General features: G+C 48.6%; 1 protein-coding gene across 1 annotated transcript in view; it reads left to right on the top strand.

Annotated features, from left to right (window-relative positions):
* Positions 1-17,811, top strand: part of MTHFD1L (methylenetetrahydrofolate dehydrogenase (NADP+ dependent) 1 like) — a 175,756-nt gene that overhangs the window by 9,817 nt on the left and 148,128 nt on the right. The window contains exons 5-7 of the mRNA XM_058664618.1: positions 290-414; positions 3,426-3,526; positions 5,341-5,477. Coding sequence (XP_058520601.1) covers positions 290-414; positions 3,426-3,526; positions 5,341-5,477 — 363 coding nt within the window. The remainder of the gene's footprint in view (positions 1-289; positions 415-3,425; positions 3,527-5,340; positions 5,478-17,811) is intronic.

Below are 17,811 nucleotides of genomic sequence, written 5' to 3'. Positions count from 1 at the left end.
AATGTTTAATACCTGCTGAGTTCTGCTTTGGTTTGGTGTGCTTGCTTTCTGGCACAGAATAGAAGGATAAAAGCTGCAGAGAACTCATAAAAAAAAAGTTCAGCTAAGTTTCTGTGCTTTCCAAAACATGGTGAAAAGAGGAAATGGAGTTTTTCACTGTGCTGTCTTCCAGGTCTTCCACAAGGAGAAAGAAGTTGTAAAACTTTTATCAGTCTGTTATTCACGTAGCTGCTGCTGAGGGGCTCCTCATCACAGCCTCAGTTCTATGTCTTGTGCCTTTTCTCTTTAGATCATAGATGAGATCCTGAAGATGAATGAAGATACCAGGGTGCATGGTCTTGCCCTTCAGGTCCCAGAGAATTCGCTTAGCAGCAAAGTCCTCAATGCCTTGAAGCCAGAAAAAGATGTGGATGGGTAAGAAAATGGAGCAGATAGCAGCCTTAATTGTTAAGTCATTTTTCTACAGTGATTTCTTTCTTTCTTTCTTTTTTTTTGAATCCTTTCGTTTGTTTCAACTGTGTCCATCACTAGGTAATGAAAGATGTCATTGCAAATACTTCAGGAGTTTGAAGAACTTTTAAGATTGATTGATTTGAAAGAGTTACACACAGAAAGAGATCTTCCATCTGCTGCTTCATTCCCCAATGGTTGCAGTGGGTGGAGCTAGACCAGGCCAAAGCCAGGCTCCCCAGTGGTGGGAGGGGCTCAGGCCCTAGGATCTTCTCTGCCTCTGGTTTCCCGAGTCAGAAGTGGAGCAGCCAGGACATGAACTGGCTCCTACAGGTGATGCTGGTGTCACGGGCAGAGGTGGACCCTGTGACTACTATGCCTGCTGTATTACCTGCCATGCCTCCAAGCTAGCCCTTAATAGCCTATGGTATTATGTGAAATTTTAGGAAGGGCAGCGTAAATGTCTGGACTCTGATGTCAGGCTCTGCTTTTCATCATGATATAACCTGAACTTTATAGGACAAAGGATACTAATACTGCCTCTCTATCCTGGGGGGGTTGGTATGTTTCCTGGGGATGAAAACCACCTCTGCTGTGACACAGAATCATGAAGAAGCATTTTCTGTTGTGGCCCAAAGTTACGAGGTTGTTGGCACGGTTGTGTTGTAGCACCACAGGTTCAGCCACCACTTGACACCAGCATCCCACATGAGAGTGCCACTTTGAGCCGTGACTGCTGCCGATCCGGCTCCCTACTTCCGTGTTTAGGAAGGCGGCTAAAGGAGGATAGCTCAAGTACTTGAGCCCTTGCCTGGCTGGGACAGCCTGGCTGGGGTCCCTGGCTCCTGATTTCTGCCTGGCCCAGAACTGGCCGTTGAGGCCACTGGGAGAGTAGGTCAACGGATGGATGATCTCTCTGTCTCTCCCCCCTTCTCTGTTGCTCTCCATTTCCAGTAAGTAAGCAATATGCATTTTTCAATAAAGCAAGGTGATATGCCAGTTTACAAAATGAGACTCTTAAGTCCTTCAGGGCCACTCACTGCCGCGGTTGGGCCTCTTGTCTTCTGGTCCTTATGGTGTCTTGGGTATTGCCAGCGTGGCTCAAGAGTTGTCCCGGACACCTGCAGTCCTCTGGCAGGTTCGTGTAAGCGCTTGCAGGGCCTCCAGGTAACAGGCAGTCATTTCAGATCTGCCACTGAGAAGTGAGGATTAGGGCAACTTTTCCAGATGTCTCCATGTTGCTATTCTGAAAATCCAAAAGGAAAAACTGACCCAGACTGGTTTCTCCCTGTCGCAGCGATGGACTTGGTGCACGGAGCCGATAGTAACACGCATGGACCCTGACTGATGGTCAAAGCCGAAGTTTATTATTGGCATCAGACTTTATACACTGAGGGGCAAATGGGATAAGGGAGGAAGTATTGAGCTTATCAACAAAACCCATCAACTGTTTCTGTACTTTTGTTTGGAACTCCTTTTGTTTTGTGTATTCTACCAAGTGTTCTCATTCACATGCTGTCCACACAACTGTTCTCATACAAATGATATCCAATCAGTTATACAAAAGCTATCCATTCGGTTGTTATACAAATATTATCCTATCGGTTGTAATCCTGTGCTCTAGGGTCACAATGTCCTTCTTCATCTCCCACTTCATACTTGCAACCCTGTATAAACACAAGAGGACTTCAAATAGTTCAGTAAAAATGAAAGAAAAAAGATTTTGAAATTCCTATGTATAAGGAGTTCTCAAAATGTTGATGGCTAACACATGTTATAAAAACAAAACAAAACCTTGTGTGGGTTTTCTGGAAGTGTCCTTGTACTTCTACTTCCCAGCTTGCAAGACAGAGGCGGAGATGCTCAAGGTGGGGGCTGGGGGTTGGTGCCTCTCTGGACCCCCCCCTCCAGGACCCTCCACCTGGTCGGCCGCCCAGAAGCTCACTTGCCCTTCTAGGCTTCTGTGGAGACCCATGGCATAGACAAGATCCCTGATACCCTGCAAGAGGAGTCCTGGTGACCCCCACCTCAGAATTCTCTTGAGGGCAAGGGACATGACTCCCCGTGGAGTGGGTTGGCCTAGGACCTACTGTCCTGAGCATCTGTGGCCGGCCTTGGGGAGGGCAGCGTGCCCAGGAGCCGTGATGAAGTGCCAGACGAGTACTTTGGTACTTTGGTGTAGTACCACGGGGACTGCTCCGGACTGAGAGCACCACTGCAGTGCGGGTGTTCTGTCCTGTATGTGAATGAGATAAGGCACCGCGAGCCTCCAAGTTGGGCGGTGGCACTGTGTTTTCTCTTCATTTCCCCATGATGCAAATACTGAGATCAAGCAATCAGGTTTCCGAATCCCAGGTCTCACTGGGTCACCTGAAATTGTGCGATGGATTCTGGGTGTGGGGGGCCAGACTTCCCTCCAGTGGTGTCGTGCCATTCCCTCATAGGCTGTTCAGAGTGCTCTCTGATGTGGCCTTCAGCTACATACTGCTGTGTGGGCAGAACTGGAATGTGCAAGGTGGGCACCGGAGTGGAGTGTCCTGGTGGGCTGCTTCCAGACTAATGCTTCTTGTCACTAGTCTGTTGTGTTGCTGTAAGCAAATGCCTAAAGCTGAGCACTTCATATGCAAAAGCGGCTTATTTGGGTTGGTCTCATGTCATCCCCCTGGTGGCTGTCATCCAGCCCCGGGCAAGTCACAGCTCAGAGCAGGCAGCATCGATCCATGCATGCACTTCCTACCCTTGTGGCCACATCACCTCATCGTGGTCCCACTACCTGAACAGCCCACATTGGCACCATGCTTCTAACACGGGATCCTCTAAGTGACATGTAAATTATCACACCACTTTTTTAACACATACATAGTATGTCCTTCCAGACACGGACTTGGCTGTTAGGGGGATTACAGCCTAACGACTTATGCCTGTGTGGTTTCTGCTGCGTGTTGGCTTAGCCTTTCTCTTGTTTCCTGTTTCAGGGTAACAGACATAAACCTGGGGAAGCTGGTTCGCGGGGATGCTCATGAATGTTTTGTCTCACCTGTCGCGAGAGCTGTAATTGAACTTCTTGAAAAATCAGGTAAGATGCTCCTTTCAACAAACCACTTTTTGTTATTTATTCGTATTTGTTTTTCCAATAAGAATTTATTTCTCAAGGATTCTGATGGAAGCAGAAGTGATCATTTATATCTTTTGAGAGGTACAAATGAATGCAAAAATTTTCTAGGAAGACTGTAATGTGACTTGAAAGAAAGTGGTAAGAGTAAATGATTAGTGCATTTTGCGTATTCTGTTTCTCTTGGGAAGCAGTAAAAACCACACTGAAAAACATTGGCCTGGATAAGAGGAATTTATTTTACATTTACACGAAGAAGCTACAGTATGCTCTAGGATAAAGAAAGCTAGGCAGATTTGTTGACAGAGTTTCTTTTCAGCCATCAGTTGCTGATTTTCAACACTCTCCCCTTATCTTTGCACTTTTATGTCAGTAGACAGAAAGAAATAAATTCTCCTCCTTGGTTATTAAATGTAGTTAGTGAATTTCTGCCCAGCTTCTTATAGATGATAGGCCTTCAGAAAGTTCATAGAAGAAGCATGCTTTGAAAAACCAAAGCAAGAACAAATTTTTTTGCACCAAAATAAACTTGTCTTAATTCTATATTCCACAGGCTTTTTGAAGTACCCTGTTACTTAAGAGCTTTGCTGCTGAGAACATAAAAAGTTGACTAGTGTTTTCTCTAGTTTGCATAGAAAAGGCAGCAAATGCCCTTTCTGTACCCTTAAGAATTCCGACAATGAATTGCAAAGTTTCACTAGAAGGTAGAGTTTCAGCTGGGGACTAGGCAGTGGGCCTAGCAGGAGAGATGCTGCTTGGGACACCTGCGTCCTGCCTGGGTTCAACTCCCAGCTCTGCTTCTGAGTGCAGCTTTCTGTGCGTGAGCTCTCGGAGAGGCAGCAGCTGACAACTCAAGAGTTCGGGTCCCTTCCAGCACACGGGATACCTGGGTGGAGTTCCCGGCTGCCTGCTCCAACCCAGCCCGACCTTGGCTTCTGGGGGCATTTGAGAAGTGACTCAGTGGAGAGAAGCTCTGTCTCTCTGCCTCTTGAATAAAACAAAGAAATAAGTAATGAAGTTTTAGTACTTCTCGTTGATCTATGTGTTTGAAAGATGGGAGGTGGAAGGAGAGACAGAGATGTTACATTGGCTGGTTGACTCCCCAAAGGCTTGCAATGGCCAGAGCTGGACCACCAGGAAGCCAGAAACTTGGAACCCCAACCAGGTCTTCTCATGGGTGGTAGAGACCCAAGTATATGGGCCATTTCCGCTGCTTTCATGAATGTGTAAGCAGAAGGCTGGATGAGAAGTGGAGCAGTCAGGACTCAAAGCGGCGCTCCGATAGGGGCAGCTGGCATCACAGAGGGCTGTACCAAAGCGACATACTCAAGATAGCTCCTTGAATGAGTAAGCAGTGAGTTCAACTTTCTGCCATAACCCATAAGATGTACAGTTTTATCGTTAGAAGGATTGTCTAGGTCAGACATCTGAGCCATGTTACCGGAAGACTCAACAAGAAAGAGTCAGTTATGGTCAAAAAAAGACAGCAATGCCTTTTAGAAAGTTAGTTGCCTGGCGCTTCCTCTGGCTCTCCCACGTGGGTGCAGGGACCCAAGCACCTGGTGAATCTCCTGCCTTCCCAAGCCATTAGCAGAGAGCTGAATTGAAAGTGAAGCTGCTAGAACTTGAACCGGCGTCCATGTGGAGTGCCGGTCTCACAGGCAGTGTTACCCACTATCCCATGATGCCAGCCCCGAAGGTCAGGCTTTAAAGAGATGTTTTCCCTCGAGATCAAGTTGGAGAGGCAGACCCTGAAGTTCTGATTGTTTGGTTGGTAGGTGTCAACCTGGACGGGAAGAAGGTCTTGGTTCTGGGTGCCCACGGAGCGCTGGAGGCCGCGCTGCAGTGCCTGTTCCAGAGGAGAGGTTCCCTGACCATGAGCTCCCGGTGGAAGGCGCCACAGCTGGAGAGCAAGGTAAACTTCCCGTGGAAATACATGTCCTTGGATGCTCCTATTAGGGAAACAGAAAGGCTGGGGATGTGTGAGCCAAGGGTGAGCTTGAGAGATAAGAAAGGGCAACACAGAAGACCTCATAGTGTGGAAATAGATGAAAATAAAAAAAATGAACTAGAAACCAGATACAAGTGAGTTATTAGGAAAGTCTAGTAAAATAGACGCACCACCACCCAAAAGAATTCAAAGAAAGTGTCAGCAATACTAGGAATGAACAAGCGAGCATAACCAAAAGAGAATGTGCATAACATTATGCTGGTAACTTGAAACGTGTGTGAAGTGAGCACTTTGCTTGGAACATGTGACTCACGAGAGGACCCAGGCAGAACGGAACAGGCTGTATCCATCAGAGGATCGAGGGCTGGGGGGTCACGAGTCGGCTCCACCAGACAATGAGCAGATGGAGTTTATCACACAGGGAACCGACCGTGCCAGTCTGGCCATGCCCCAGCGGGCAGAGACAAGAACCAGGTCCTAACTGGTCTTGTGAGTGCCGGGACCAGGCAAGGTCAAGAAGACCAAGGGTGATCACTACTTCTGTTTCACCTGTGGCTGTGGAAGCCACCAGGAGCAGAATCTAAAAACATCTGGATACAGCAGCAGGTTGGGTTTGTTTAGAATCGGGCTCCATTAGTGTAGTTTGTCACATTATCAAGACAAAGAAAACTATTCTTACCAGTATAGAGGCAGGAAAAAAAACAAACCAGCATTTGATTTAGAAAGTCAGGGACACTGAGATGAGAGTGAGTTGCTGCTCAGTGCCCACACTGGTCAGGGTCAGACTGGGGCAGAGCTGGGAGCGGGGAACTCAGCCCGACACTCCCATGTGGGTGTTGGGGACCCAACGACTTGAGACGTCAGTTGGTGCCTCCCAGGGTGCCTGTCAGCAGAGGTTGCCATCAGGAACCCCAGGTAAGCAGTAAGCCCAGCACTCCACTGAGAGACACAGGCATCCCAGGGCCTTACCCACCTCACCAAGTGTGTGACCTCTCTGTAAGGATTTAAATACATTAAAAAAAACAACAACTTTCAAACTGGGAAATTAAAGGAATGGTTTAATCAAACCAGGCAGTTACAGAAATATGTAGTAGATTTTAAAGTAACAGTGTCATAAACGTTTAAAATCAGGAAAGAAATGGGTGCTGGTGACCAGTAATCCTACTCAGCATTTACTGTGGTTCCTGAATAATCCCATAATAAAAAGAAGAAAAGGTATATAGTTATCAGAAAAGAAAGGCACCCTACTGTGCTTCATCCCAGGTGATAGGATTGCAGGGAAGACCAGAGAGAAGCCATTAAAACACATAGGAGCATTAGAATTTGCCGACATTAAGGTCAACATGCATTTTTAAACAGTAGCAGTCTAAAGTTGCCATGTTAAATGTCTTAAAATAATTTCTGTTAAAGAAAATGAGAAGGTACCCAGGAAGAAATGAAAAAAAAAAAAATACAGCCCTTTGAAAGTAGTCATTTAATTTTGATGAAAGTCGTTAAGAAGACCTAAAATAAAAGAGTTATTATGTTGATGGATGAAAAAAATATATCAGCATCTTAAGAGATAAAGACTCTCCCTACATTAATGCATAAATTTGAAGTACCATTCAGGCATGATATGTTTTGTATAATTTGTTAAACCGATTGTAGCATTTTTATGGAGAGCTGGACACTTCAAGTGGCATTGAACGCGCTGCCTGGGACGTTTGTGTCTCTTGTCTGAGTACCTGGGCTTGAGTGCTGGCTTGCCCTCCAGTCCCAACCTCCTACTAACGCACATCCCAGGAGGCCGCAAGTCCTTGGTCCCTGCCACGCATGGGAGACCGCGGATCCTGGCACCTTGCTTCGGCCTGGCCGGGCCACAGCCTTTGCAGACATCTGCGGAGCGAACCAGTGTACAGAGGAGATCTCTCTTCTCTCCCTTTCAAATACATAAATATTTTTTATATGAGAAAAATAATACACAATAAGTAAAATTCCTTTATCATTTTTGAAAAGGCTTATTTTTGTTTATTTGAAAGAGTTTATAGAAACACACTGATTCACTCTTCAGACGGCCACAATGGCCGAGGCTGGGTCAGGCTACAGCCGGGATCCAGGAGCTTCATCCGGGTCTCCAGTGTGGGTGCAGTGGCCCAAACTCTTGGGTCGTTTCCTGCTGCCGTTAGCAGGGAGCTGGATTGAAAGTGGGTCAGCCAGGACAGGAGTGAGTGTCTGTACGGGGTGTGCAAGCATGGCCAGTGGCAGCCTGACCTCACCACAGTGCCGGCTGGCCCCAGGTAACATCCTTGAGGAAGCACAGAGGACTGACAGAATCAAGACAGTCTTATAGAATAAGTACCTGCGACACTCGGCCGGCCACGTAATGTAAGTTAAACATTTACGGTAATCAGGATCGTGTGGGAGACACAAGGACAAGTGGCACAGAAGCAGCTCGGAAGCAAATTCAAATGTTTCTAGAAGCTTCAGGACACATGTTGTTGATCAGCAGGGACAAAGAGGGCGCGTAGAAGTGCCAGTCTGACACTCCGTAAAAATCTTTCCTAGGTACAAGTGTGCAAGTTACCTTAGAAAAAAACAAACATAGGAATATACTCTTCAGAGAAAATGCAGTTTCACCACTTTGCTATTTAAGAAGCAAAGCCGGGCTTGTTCTTGTGAAAAGGCAGCTAGCTAATGGGCCGCGAGCGCTGGATTGGTGTCTGAGTGAGAAGCCAGGCTCCGTGAGGCGAGTGGGCTGCTGACACGCACAGACCAGGCATGCCGCTGTAGCCCCTGCTGATTTTGCTGTCAGATCTACTGGCAACAGGGAAAAAAGTATCGGTGACAAACATTGCTCGAGATAGGGAGCTATCTATTAGGAGAAAAGATTGACACGCACACACTCTGGAGTTTGAGGCCCTCTGACCAGGGATGTGACTGGTGCTAGATCGTGGATGAACCTGTGGGTGCGTTGATCAGAGCAGCATGTTTGCAGTGCAGACAAGCACTGCGGTCGGCGAGCTACATGCCCGTCGGGGTGAATGGGCGAATCGGTACAGTTGTTGTCTAGAGTGTGTAGACACTTGGTCATAAACCGTAACGATATACACATGGTGAAAGCGAAGCAAGGAAGAGTTTCAAAACGTGGCTTTCAGTTTTGAAAAAAGTCACAGAGCACTTAAAGCTGTATTTTATACTATATACTATGTAGTACATACCATGCCACTCCTAAAAGCCACACTGTGTTGTTATCTATTGTATAGAATTGTTACTGTGTATCCAGTTGGGATAGGTTCCAGTAAACACACATCCTGTAGCTACTGCAACCTGCACATGTTCAAGTGCCTTATGTAAAACGTCATAATCACTTTTCTATCACAGTCCCTCAAACAAATTAAATGCTGTGTGCATAGCTGTTGTGCCATATTATTTAGGAAACAGTGACACAAATGTTTAATACAAACTTAACTCTTTTACTGAATGTTTTCAGCCCTCATTGGTTGAATCCGGGGATGGGCAGCCCATGTCTGTGAGTGCGTCTTAAGGCTGCATGGACGCTAAGTACAAGTGTAAACACATTGAAGCGATGAATATCTTCAGAAAAAAAACTTGCACTAGAGCAAAAGATGTGGCTGGAGATGGAAACGAAGAGGTGGGAGATTTGCACACTGGTTTGCTTAGTCTGGGCCGTGAGTTGGCAAACATGTGCATGTCTGAGCTAGTGAATTCGTTATGTGAAAAAATATAGCATAGCGCTCACAAATTTCCAAGTTTACTAAAATGATCACATGAAGCACAGTTAATTACTGCAAGTCAAGACCTAAAAATACTCCATTATGGCTCTCGGGTTGCAGCCAAAGCCGGAAATGAGCAGGTTGGAGTTACTGGGTGGGACAGGTACCTGGCCTTGACACGCAGGAGGGTGTGTGGCCTCGGGAGTGTGTTCTTGGAAGTAAACCTAATCCTTTGTGTGTTCTCATGATGACCACAAGGTGGCACCCTATTCAAGCAGATTTGGAAACAAGGGGGTCAACGTGTTTTTGCACTTTGGAGTTGCAGATTTTTTGTTCTGAGGCTCAGCGGACAAGGACACTAAAGCTGACCCTGGACAGAACAGCTGAAGGAGAAGGAGAAAATACCTTCACTGGCAATTGTTTTCACAGCTGTCATGCATACTTTTGCTAGTTCTATCTGTATTTTTGAAAAACAAAGATGTTTTCAAACTGCTTTTTTATTATGGGAATAAATCACCTTGACTCTGTTCTTTGAGATGAATCTCATGCTGATTTTAAGGATGATTTAATGGCATGAATTTCTAGAGAACATAGGAATTTGGTGACTTTCTGCTTCTGCATAAACAAAGTTTTTTTAATGCTTTTTTAAAAAAAAGATGTGTTTATTTTCATTGGAAAGGTAGATTTACAGAGAGAAGGAGAGACACAGAGAAAGATCTTCCATCCGCTGGTTCACTGCACAAGTGGCCAGAGCTGAGCCCATCTGAAGCCAGGAGCCAGGAGCTTCTTTTGGGTTTCTCACATGGGTGCAGGGCCCCAAGACTTTGGGCAAACCTCCACTGCTTTTCCAGGATATTAGCAGGGAGCTAGGTGGGCAGTGGAGCAGCCGGGACATGAACCTGCACACATGTGGGATCCCACGCTTGAAGGGGGAGGATTAGCCAGCTGAGCCAGTGCACTGGCTCCAAATTCTTGATGTTGCGTACGCAGTAGCCCCAAGTCCTGGTATTTGTAGTAACTCCACTGTGTGACTTAGAGGTTGTCCACTCTTTTTTCTTTGTTAAATTTTTATTTATTTGAAAGACAGATGAAAAAGACACAGACCTTTTGTCCACTGGTTCACTTCCCAAATGCCTGCAGCAGCCAGGACTGTGAATGGCTGAATGCCAGAGCCCGGGACTCAGTCCAGGTCGCTCCCGTGGCTAGCAGGGACTCAGGCATTCCGCAGAGTGGAATTGAAAGCAGAGATGAGACTGGAATTCAGGCACCTCAATAGAGGATGTAGACATTTCTAGTGTCATTTAACCACTGTCCCCAAGAGTCAGCCTTTTAATCATCTGTGTAACCAAACACATAGAAAAGGTCAGGTCCCCCAGCCTTATGCTTGAGGTGTTCGGTTCCCTTGCCTGGCCTTCCCATAAACCAGCTGCCATCCTACCCGCCTGACTGCCGCTATGTCCGGGTTTTCTTACCAGCAGCTGCCATTTCTCCAGCCACATGCCTCCATATGCTATACCTCCACACTTGCGTGGCGCATGGGAGTTGTAACTTCATGGTTCTTCGACAAGAAGAAAACCTCCACCACTTGTTTCCAGAGGCAGCATTTTAGCCTTCCTTGAGCTCAGACACTAAGGTGGCTGTGTCCCATGGGGAATGCCTTGGAGCGGAGAGCACTTGGGGGCAGATGTTAGGGTCCAGGGGTTTAAGCCCCGCTGTGTGGGACACCTGTGTTCTCTATCACGGTGCCAAGGATGCTGCCCTGCTCCACTTGTGATCCAGTTTCCTGCTGGCGCACACCCTGTGGGCAACTGGTGATGGCCCAGTGGTGGGGTCCTGCCACCTATGTCAGATTGAGTTCTAGGCTCTTGGCTGCACCTGCTGTGACCATCTGGAGAGTGAACCAGTGAACAAACTATGTGTGTGTGTGTGTGTGTGTGTGTGTGTGTGTCTGTTGCTCTGTCTTTCAACTGAATTAAGAAAAAAAATTGTGAAGAATTTTTTAAAAGTCCCTGGGCCAGCACCCTGGGGCACCTAGTGTGGACCGGCGTGGAGCACGCTTGCCACACCCTTGGAGAAGCCTCTGTGGGGACACTGAAAGTGCACATTTGGCAGTAGATTGGGATTTTTTGCTGTCCAGTTTATTTGTAAATGTAAGCAGCAGAGAGTAAAAGCATGTTTTATCAGCACTGGTAGAAGAGTTGGGGAGAGAAGAGGTCAGGGATAACGAGGATGAGGGAAAGGACGTTACTGCTGAGACGGAGTTTTTATGCGGTTGTCATCATGTGTTATATAGATAGGGAGGCCTGCTGGGAAGGCATTGTTGGGCACATGTGAACACTCTAGGCTTCACTATGCCATGTAATTCTTTTTTTTAGTAAGTGAAAGAATCATAAAAAGAGAGACAGTGAGAAGGAAATCTTCATCTGCCAATTCGCTCCCCAAATGGCCGCACTGGCTGGGACTGGTCCAGGCTAAAGCCAGGAGCCAAGAGCTCCCTCCAGGTTTCCCACATGGGTGGCAGAGACCCCAGCGCTTGGGCTGTCATCTGCTGCTTTGCCAAATGCGTGAGCAGGGAGGTGGAGCAGCCGGGACTCCCAGCAGCAGTTAGATGCCGATATTGGAGGCAGCAGCTTTGCTCTCTGTACCACAATGCTGGTCCTTAGAGTGCTTGTCTTGTAGGGCCACTGTTCTATGCCAGCCCATCACTGATGGAAACACCGTGATGCAGCACAGCCCTGTATTGGCCTCAGACATGGAGCACGCCCCCCTTTGATATTCTGAGGGGGAAATTCCTAAGCTGCAGATGTGCAGAGCTGGGAGTCAGCGTCCGATCTTCGGCCGCCTCATGTACTGGTAGTCTTGGAAATGTGGTGTGACCTTCATGTTACCACACAGCCTCAGCACGGCAGCACCTGCCTTGGGTCTGGAGCTTGGCACACTGGTGGCTCCTCCCGAGGCAGTAGGCTTAGGCTTTGGGCACAAACAGCCCTGGACTCAGGTCTTAGCTGCACCTGACTGTCCTGAGCCCGTGTGCTCCTATGCAGATTGGAGGCTGCTGTGATGATGAGCTGAAATCATCGGGTGGATACCCAAGTAAGACAGAGTGGCCCTGCCTCTAGCCTGTGGATGGGCCAAGGAGGATGCAGACCCTCCCAGCGGTTGGTTAGCACAGGGAGCCCTGCCAAAAGCAAAACTGAGAGGAAGGATGAGCATTCCAGAGTGTGACCAGAGGCCCAGACCATTTGAGCTAGGCCTCCTGCTCTGAGTCCAGGAAGTCCCTGCCCTCCAGGGCTTGCCTGCTGGCGACTGCTACCCGACCCCTCACTGCTCCTGGACCCTATGACACAGGAAGAGTTCCACTGAGCTTACTACAAGTGGTTCCTCTGCCTGTCCAGGGATGTTCTCTGGGTACGAATGTGGTCTGAGCTCCAAGGAGCCTCGGCGTGGACTTAGGACTGGTCTTCGTCCAGTTCCACAGACAAAGGCCTGCTGGTCACTGGAGTGCCTCGCTCTGCGACGTATCCTAAGAAACGAACAGCAGGCTGCCTGCTTTCTGAGTGTTGCTAGCAGGCCTTGAAATGCGTTTTCCTGGTGTCTGGGCAGGAGTCTAGATTAGTCCTGTGCTGTGGGGTGTCAGGTGTCAGTAAACCATGGCACTGGGTCAGCTGTTCGGGTGGAGCTAAGCAGCGCCCCTCTTCCTCCATGTCCCTCCACTCCAACCCAGCAACCACAGTAGCTTCCAGAACACAGGCTCCTGCACACAGGTCCCCAGCCCCCACTTCCACCCACCCCCATTTCTATTCTTGGTAATGAGTTTGGGTTGACAGGTGCCCTCTCTCTGGCTCAGTACCCAGAGCGGCATGAGGCAGGGGCATTGTGCACGTGCTGTGATGAGGCAGTGGCCAGCAGGCAGGCGGAGAGTCCCCTGAGGGTCTCCACTGGGCCTGTGGTTAGGGCACAGCTGGAAGATGGGCCTGCAGCAGCCTCCAGCTGGGGCGAGTTAGTAAAACCCAGCTGTGTGTTTGTGTGTGTGGGAGGAGGACCTGGGGGGGGACAAGCTAGAAGTGAGAAAGCTGTTTGGTTCTCAGGGGATCTTGTGTCTCCCTAGCGCTGGCCCCCTTAGCACCAGCGCTCGAGGGAGGAGGAGGAGCAGGAACTGTGGGGTAGAGGGATCTGCCCCCAGTGCCTCTGTTTTTCAAAAAGGCCACATTATCACAGAGTCCTTCAAGTTTGCATTTAGCACATAGCGTAGCTTGTGGAAAGTTTTTAGAAGTGCATTGGTGAGCCTGGCATAATAGCCTACTAGCTAAAGTCCTCGCCTTACATGCACTGGGATCCCATTTCTAATCCCAGCAGCCCTGCTTCCCATCCAGCTCCCTGCTTCTGGCCTGGGGGAGGCAGTTGAGGACGGCCCAAAACCTTGGGACCCTGCACCCATGTGGGAGACCTGGAAGAGGCTCCGGGCTCCTGGTTTCAGATGGGATCAGCTCCAACCATTGTAGCTGCTTGGGGAGTTAATCATTGGACAGATCTTTCTCTCTGTCTCTCCTTTTCTCTGTAGATCTGCCTTTCCAATAAAAATAAATCTGTTTTTTAAAAAATGAATTGGTAACTTCTAAGTGTCTATATAATTATTTTTAGAAATGTGTTCCCTGTACCACCCACTGTCAAAGCCGATGGACTTGCGTTGCTTTTTCCCAACTGTTGATAGCTCCAGACACTTGTCATTACTTTGTGTTTTTTTTTTAAGATTTATTTATTATTTTTGTTGCAAAGTCAGATATACAGACAGGAGGAGAGACAGAGAGGAAGATCTTCTGTCCGATGATTCACTTCCCAGATGACCACAGTGGCCAGTGCTGTGCTGATCCCAAGCCAGGAGCCCAGATTCTCTTCAGGGCCTCCCATGCGGATGCAGGGTCCCAAGACTTTGGGCCATCCTCGACTGCTTTCCCAGGCCACAAGCAGGGAGCTGGATGGGAAGTGGAGCTGCCGGGATTAGAACCGGCGCCCATATGGGATCCCGGTGCATTCAAGATGAGGACTTTAGCCGCTAGGCCACCACACCGGGCCCTGGACACTTGCTTCAAAGAGGAGCATGCTGCTCTCTCCCTATGGCCTGGGCCTTGTCACAGGTCATCCAGACTGCTTCTCTGAGGATGGTGTGCGCTGCCTTTCCGGTTGTAGTGTGGATGCTTGGGCTGCCGTGTGGACACACAAAGGTGGGGTGGAGGGGATTCCTGCAGACCCCTGGACGCTACAACCTCATGGTGAGCCAATACCACAGCACTGCACGGGTGGAGAGGTGGAGGCCCCTGGGCTTTTTTGGATGTGTCTGTGGATGTCATGGCCTTCAGTGTCGGCTCCCCCACCTTCCTGCTCTTGCCTCTACCTGATCTTTGTGTTGTTCTTCAGCCCCAGAGAAGAGGTAAGTGGAACTGTTCAACAGCCAGAAAAATCAGGCCATTGTATTTGGCAGTGTGAGAAAAGCTCTTGTGAGAGATGGTGTTTTGAAAATACTGGCTAGGAGACCAAGCGGAGGCCATAAGTGAACATTTTTGTTGTCCTAAATGATTTAAAGTTTAGACTGAGAGATTGGAATTTGGGAGAAGTGATGTCTTCTTAAGTATATAACATGTAATTAAAACACAGCCTGGTTGCACCTTCCCTTCTGCTCCTGTTCCCTGTGTGTTAGATGTCCTGGCTGTGTATTCAAATCTCAGGGTTCTGTGATTTGAACCTGACCTTCATTTTCTCAGACACAAATGGTGTTGGGTTCATGGGACAGTGGAGCAGCTTAACACAATGCCACGTGGTTGTACCAAGGAGCCTCCTCTAAGGTAACACTCAGGGGGGTCAGGTCCAGTCTTGAGTGACCTGTGATGACCAACGAGGGGTCCCTGCAGTCATCGGGACCAGATGAGGCAATAGGGGTCTGACGCACAGAAGAGCTGCCGGCGACCCAGGAAGCAGTCTGCAGCCTGTTCCAGGGAACTTGATTGTCGTCTCCCTTGGACGTTCTGCACCTTAGAGCTTTTTCTCCCATACGGATGCTTTGTAGGGCGGTAGAATCAGAATCTTTACTTGGGACAGCCTTGACAGTAATGTGTAGGAATGAAGCCCCTGCCTTCACTTTGAAGGTTTTATGCGAGTGTTCCCTCGTTCATGTCACAATCTTGTGAACAAGACCTGGTCATTGCCAGCCCTAGCATCATCAACAAGCCGTGGAGTCCAGGTGTGTGACCACCTGGAGTGCCCTCTAGCCCCGCATCGCCCAGGCTCCTTGCTTCTCAGAGCAAGCAGCCTAGGCCTGCAGAGGTACTCCGAGCAGGTGGGATGCAGGAATCTGCTGATGTGCCGTGGGAGGGACAGCTGTCGAGCAGTGCAGAGCTAAACACCCATGTACACGCGTGTGCCTGAGCCTGCGTTACACTCCAACACAGCCATTCCTGCGTGTGCTTATGCTGCTCTGGGAGCCATACATCTAGCGTTCCTTCATTCTTGTGCTCTGTGCTTCCAGGTCTTGTCACGTACCAAAAGATCCCTCTTCCAGAGCAAGGCACGGGCTCATTGCTGATGAGATGCTAGGCTGGAAACGGCCTTTTCCTTTTAACATCCATCCTGAGTTTTGCAAGCATCAAGCTCTCTTCAAGAGGGTTTAAACTGTCTTCCCTAGGATTTTGGATATGACCGAGTATCTTCTGCATTCTCTTCTCGTCCAACAGACAGTTGAATGATGAAGTAAGAGGTGGATTTAGAAGCAGTTAGAAAAAGGGAGGTCATTTATTATTCTTTGGGGGAAAAATGGTAGATTAAGACTGTAATCATTATTTCCCAATTGTCTGTTTGGCTCGTAGTCTCTCTGATTTATGGAATAACCAGAAGAAAGGTCTTAATAGCTCTAAAAGCCAATCATCTGTTCTGCTGATTACAGATGAGAGTGGAGAAGAGAAATACACTCAATTCCTGAAAGGACACAATCCTCCCAGGATGAGATCATTGGGTGGATACGGAGTGGGAGAAGATACCTTTTGCTAACAACTGTTTTGTAATCTTTGCTTGCCACAGTGAATGAAAATGCTTTGTCGGTTTCGTTTCAGAGTAGTCATTTCAGCATTCCTATTGGATAGTGTGCTTCTTATGGCAGGAAAGCGTGGATTTTGATTCACAGGTACCACCGATAACCATATGGTAGAGGTCCAGCTCACTTCTAATGAAGAGCTGGGCACTCGAGGTGGGAAGGTTTGTGATGAATCAGGAGCTCTGCTGAAGATCACTTCTGCCCGGTGATGAAACGGCTGTCTGGGGAAGACAGACTGCTCAGGGGCCAAGGCTGCCGCGCAGGCTTACTAATGTGCGTGTCCATGGGAATGTCACAGGAGTTGCTGGCTGCCAACAGTGTGTCTTTTGCTTCAGCTTGCTTGGCCAGAGTGTCACTGACAGCTGTGACCACACCCTTTCCGCTTAGCCCCTTCCTCGATCCTGCCGCAGACCGGGGTCTCCATTCCTTACTCCCCTTCGCTCAACGTTTAACACAGTGCTCCCCAAGGACTCCCCTGAACCCCTCTCCTACCTGTTATTCTGTCTCCCCTGGAGACTGGCATCCAGGCCTCTTTGTTCTGTTTTTTAAATGATTATTCATTTACTTGAAAGGCAGAGTTGTAAAAAGAGAGGGAGGATGGCAAGGAGTGTCACACCCACTAGTCCTCTCTCCAGATGGCCAGGCTGAAGCTGGGAGCCTGGGACGCCATCCAGACCTCTCGTGTCTGTGACAGGGGCCCAAGCGCTCAGACCATTTTCCACCGTTTTCTCAGGAGTATTGGCAGGAAGAAGCAGAGCAGCTGTGACTTCAGCTGGTGCTCCAACGGGAGCACTCCCCTCTCCCTGCTCTTGTCTAAAATGTTTATTTTCATCCTTTTTTTTTTTGTTGTTCTCTTTTATTTTTGTTTTTTTTTTTTAAAGATTTATTTATTTTTTATTACAGCCAGATATACAGAGAGGTGGAGAGACAGAGAGGAAGATCTTCCGTCCGATGATTCACTCCCCAAATGAGCCGCAACGGGCCGGTGCGTGCCGATCCGAAGCCGGGAACCTGGAACCTCTTCCGGGTCTCCCATGATGGTGCAGGGTCCCAATGCATTGGGCCATCCTCAACTGCTTTCCCAGGCCACAAGCAGGGAGCTGGATGGGAAGTGGAGCTGCTGGGATTAGAACCGACGCCCATATGGGATCCCGGGGCTTTCAAGGCGAGGACTTTAGCCGCTAGGCCACGCTGCCGGGCCCTATTTTCATCCTTGAAAGGCAGTGACAGAGAGAGTGAGGGAAAAGAGATCTTCCATACCCTGGTTTACTCCCATAATGCCAACAGCAGCCAGGCTGGACCAGACGAAAGCTCAGAGCCCAGAAGTCCATCTAGGTCTCTCATATGGGTGGCAGGAGCCATCACCCACTGCTTACCAGTCGCAGTAGTGGGGATGCCGATTGGAGGCATGGTAGCTGATGTGGATGGAGACCAGTATTCGGATGTGGGATTCAGGTGTCCCAAACAGCAGCTTAACCCACAGCACCACCAGCATGTGAGCTTC

Source organism: Ochotona princeps, chromosome 1, assembly GCF_030435755.1.
Source record: "Ochotona princeps isolate mOchPri1 chromosome 1, mOchPri1.hap1, whole genome shotgun sequence".
NCBI lineage: Eukaryota > Metazoa > Chordata > Mammalia > Lagomorpha > Ochotonidae > Ochotona > Ochotona princeps.
The sequence above is the reverse complement of the archived record's forward strand: the minus strand, read 5'-3'. Positions and strand labels throughout refer to the sequence as shown.